Source organism: Chrysochloris asiatica, unplaced genomic scaffold, assembly GCF_000296735.1.
Source record: "Chrysochloris asiatica unplaced genomic scaffold, ChrAsi1.0 scaffold01255, whole genome shotgun sequence".
Classification (NCBI taxonomy): Eukaryota; Metazoa; Chordata; class Mammalia; order Afrosoricida; family Chrysochloridae; genus Chrysochloris; species Chrysochloris asiatica.
Window position 1 is genome coordinate 8775 of NW_006409773.1, and position 4771 is coordinate 13545.

The window sequence follows — 4771 nt, forward strand, 5'->3', positions numbered from 1 at the left end:
TGATTGCTTATTTATTCAATTTCAAACAGAAGAAGTTGGTAAAATTCTTTAATTTCATTGTCATGGACTTTATTGGTTGGTATTTAAATTTCAATAATAGTGATATAAGCTGGTCTTCCTTGTTGCTGTTGTTTTTAAGTGTCTTTGAGTCAGTTCTGCCCCATAGTGATCCTGTATAATTTGTATGAGGAGCAGCTGGTGAGCTTGAACCTCTGACCTGTGGTTCAAACTGACTTTCAGTCTAATACATTAACCCACAGGGCAATACCAGGACTCTCAGGTCTTCCTTGTAGGTATATGGATATTGCCCTATCACAGAGAGTGTTTTACATTGAGAATTAACTTGGGAAAAAATTTTTGAACAATGGATGTGATGCCATTCCTCTTCAAACTAACAATTACAAAATAGTAAACCATTTGTTGTTATTGTTGTTAAGTGCCATCGAGTTGGTACTGACTCATAGCGACCCTATTTACAGCAGAACTAAACACTGCCCGATCCAGGGCCAACCACACTATTGTTGCCACATTTGAGCCCATTGATGCTGCCACTTTACCAATCCATCTCACTGGGGGTCTTCCTCTTTTTCTCTGACTCTCCATCCTACCAAACATGATATCTTTCCCCAGCGACTGATCCCTCCTGACAATATGTCCAAAGTATGAGAGACAAAGTTTGGCCATCCTGTCCTCCAAGGAGCACTCTAATGCACTTCATCCAACACAGATCTGTTGGTTCTTTTGGCAGCCCATGGCACTTTCAATATTCTCCCCCGACTCTGGTAGCGTAGTGGTTATGAACTGGGCTGTGAACCTCAAGGTCAGCAATTCAAAACTATCAGGCTATTCCATAGGAGAAAGATGAGGCTTTCTACTCCCATAAAAATATACAGCCTTGGAAACCCTGTACAGCGTTGTTATGAGTCGGAACCCACTCCACTGCACATAGTAAACCATAGAATTGTCAAATTAAAAATGGGCAACACCAGTCCATCTCAGGAAACTAATACCTAGGATATAGAACTTTATGTGTTCCATTTCATTTTTGACAAGGTCCAATTTTCCAAGATTCATACGACATACGTTCCATGTTCCAGTTATTAATGGATGCCTATAGCTGCTTCTTCTCATTTTGATTTGTACTTCATTAGCAAATGAAGTTCCTGAAAGCTTTGTACACTTCATACCATTATGGTCAACCGTACTTTGAGGAGGCAACCATTCTTCCATCATATTTTGAGAGTCTTCCAAGCTGAATAGCTCATCTTTTGTCACTTTACCTAACAATATTCTACTGTTATTCATAATATTTTTATCTTTCTGGCACTATCTCTGGCAATATTCCACTGCTATTCACAGGGTTTTCAATGAGTAAACATTCAGAAATAGTGCACCTCTCATTCTTTCTAGATTGTTGCAGTTTAGAAATCTCCTGAAACCTCTCCACTATGGAGACCATGCTGGTATTTACAATATCAATGACATAGTTTCCAGCACAATAGCAGCATGCAAGCCACTACATAACTGTAAACAGACAGCTGAGCAGTGGCAGACTGAGCTTGCATATTAATTTAAAATACTAACATACAGATGTTGACTCACCATGCCTAGCCCCCAAAATTTCTCAATAGAATTATGAGTCTAATGAGTAAAGAATAAGATCATACTTAACATGAATAGTCTTATATAAGGATTGTTGTTGTTGTTGTTGTTAAGTGCTTTTGAGTCTTTTCTGACTCATAGTGACCCTGTATAGACTTTCCAAGGAGCAGTTGGTGAGTTTGAATTACCCAGAGGCTAAATTGTATGCAAATTTGAATCTTTGCCTGGGGCTCACTTTGGGAATAGTTGATACAGTACAGCTAGTATTCATTAAACTGTAACTTCCCTTAATCCTCTAATAAAGTAGGAATCCTTCTATCAGAAGCCATGGTAGCATAGTGGTTTCATGTTGGGTTTCTAACCAAATGGGCAGCAGTTCAAATCTACTAGCAGCTATATAGGACACAAATGAGGTGTCCAGCTCCTATAAAGACTTACTTTCTCAGAAACCCGATAGAGACATATTCCAGAGTTTCCGAATATCTGTATATTTAAGTTTCCATAAATTTTAGAAAACAGAAGCAGTACACATTTATTGAAGATCAATTACTAGATTTCAATTAGTTTAAGTCACACTAAAACATTTATTGTATGCTGTTCTAGTTTCCTCATGTTCAGACATAAAGGAACTATAGTAGTGCTTTTAATAAAAGTGAAATATTCATTTTAGTGAATTTCCATTTTCATATCTACATATTAATAAAGTCTTTCCAATGTTTAGTGAATTATACATACCTTTCATATTCAAGAAAAAAAAATATATAATCTCACTGAAAAAGAGAAACGCTAACTTAGTATGATACAATTTTTTGTTGAACTTCAATTTTTTTTATGGTCTTCTACCACTTCAGACCCTGCCATCATTATTTAAATAACATTTTTCGTGAATGACAAATGACTGATGAATACACAGATATCTCTAGCATAAGGGCTGATGCAGAAATCTCATCTACATTTTCACAGAGCAGATTCTGATAATAACTCTTCTCAGAGCCCCCATCACCTCCTTGTTCCTCAAACTATAGATGACAGGGTTGAGCATAGGGGTGAGGATGGTGTAGAAAACAGCCAGAACTTTGTCTTCTGTTGGTGATCTGAAGGATCTTGGGCGTAGATAAGTGTAAGCAAAAGGTGCATAGTAGAAAGTCACCACAGTGAGGTGGGTACTGCAGGTTGAATAGGCCTTCTTCCTCCCTTCTGAAGAGGGCATGCGGTAGACAGTAAGAAGAACACGTCCGTAGGAACAAGTAATTCCAATGAAGGGAAATACAAGGAACAAAGTGGTGCTAAAAAATACTGTGTACTCATAGAGCCAGGTGTCCATGCAAGCTAGAGTCAGCATGGCTGGAACATCGCAGAAGAAATGATTTATGGTTCTGGATTGGCAATAGGGAATATGAAGTACATATGCAGTATGAGCACAAGAGTTGATGGACCCAATTATCCAAGATCCTATTATCATCTGAACACACACTTTTTTGCTCATAAGAATGGGATAGTGGAGAGGAAAGCAAATGGCCACATAGCGGTCATAGGCCATAGATGTCAAGAGAAGTGCTTCTGCAACTGCCAAAGTCAAGAAGAAGAAACTCTGGATTCCACATCCAATAAAGGAGATTGACTTGTTTCCAAAGAGGAAGTTGAAAGCCATTTTGGGGACAATGGTGGAGATATAATTCAGGTCCATGAGAGAAAGCTGACTAAGAAGAAAATACATCGGTGTGTGGAGATGTCTGTCTATTAGAATGAGGAGGATCATGGAAAAGTTGCCAAACAGAGCCATTAGGAAAATGAGAATGATGAGAATGAAGAGGAACAAACCAATTCTTGATGGAGGGAATAACCCTAATAAAATGAAATCAGTTGAGGTTTTATTATAATTCTCCATTGAATAATCATTAGTTTTCCCTAAAATAGGAGACAAGAGAGTGAAAGGTAAATTTTAAAAAATAAAGTGTTTTTATTTATAAAATATGTGATTGATCTAACTATGGACTTCTCAAGGAATTTACACAGTTGCTTTAACAAATGACCAATACTGCCTCTTACTTTTAGCAACAAGTATCATTAAATTATGCAGAAATAAAGTGAAAAGCATGCATTTGCATACAAAACAATGATATAGAATCCATTAAAACAATCAAACAAACAAATACCCATACCTATTTTAGTAGAATAATAATGATTATTCTTCAAAAATTCCCCTATCAGAAAGAACAAAATTTATATTAAGTGTTAGCAGAGTCCACCATTCCTTTGTCAGTTTGTTGTACTGTGGTGGCTTGTGAGTTGCTCTGATTCTGAAAGCTATGCCATCCATGGTGGATAGGTTTCAGATAAGTTTCCAGACAAACACAAACTAGGATGAAGGAGTGACAAACTACTTCCAAATATTTATTCACTGAAAACTTTATGAATAGCAGAGAAACACTGTCAGATATAGTAACGGAAAATGAGCCCCTGAGGTTGGAAGGCACTCAAATGTGACTGGGGAAGAGCTGCTTGCTCAAAATAGAGTTGACCATGATGATGTGAATGAAGTAAAGCCCATGGGAAAAAATCCCGTGGGACCTTGATTTGCTGATGGGGCACAACTCATGAAGAGAAACTTCTGTAAACAACCATCAAAAATTGGAAAATGGAATGTATGAAATATGAATCTGGGAAAATTGGAAGTTGTCAGAAATGAAGTGGAACGCATAAACATCGATATCTTAGGAATTAGTGAGCTGAAATGTACTGGTATTGGTCATTTTAAATCTGATGACCACATGGATTACTGTGCCACAAATGACAAATTGAAGAGGAATGGTGTTGGATTCATTGTCAAAAAGAAAATATCTACATCAGTTATGAGGTACAATGCTGTCTGTGATAGGATAATATCCATGCACCTACAGGGAAGCCCAGTTAATACCACTGTTATTCAAATTTACACACCGACAACTAAAGCCAGTGAGGATGAAATAGAAGAATTCTACCAACTTCTTCAATCTGAAATTGATCAAACATACAATCAAGGTGTATTAATCACTCCTGGTGATTGGAATGCAAAGATTGGGAGCAAAAGGAAGGATCAGTAGTTGGAAATATGGCCTTGGTGATAGAAATGATGCTGGAGAATGCATGATAGAATTCTGCAAAATCAATGATTTGTTCATTTCAAATG

At 37.3% G+C, this 4771-nt stretch overlaps 1 protein-coding gene across 1 annotated transcript; it reads right to left on the reverse strand.

The window, feature by feature from the left end:
• Window positions 1-2551: 2551 nt before the first annotated feature.
• Window positions 2552-3490, reverse strand: LOC102810602 (olfactory receptor 2L3-like). The gene has a single exon (XM_006878031.1). The coding sequence runs from the start codon at window positions 3488-3490 to the stop codon at window positions 2552-2554; it is 939 nt and encodes a 312-aa protein (XP_006878093.1).
• Between the last annotated feature and the right edge of the window lie 1281 nt (window positions 3491-4771).

What these genes read in the sequence shown, in the direction of transcription:
- LOC102810602 (XM_006878031.1), bottom strand. Translation starts at nt 3,490, where the DNA reads ATGGAGAATTATAATAAAACCTCAACTGATTTCATTTTATTAGGGTTA.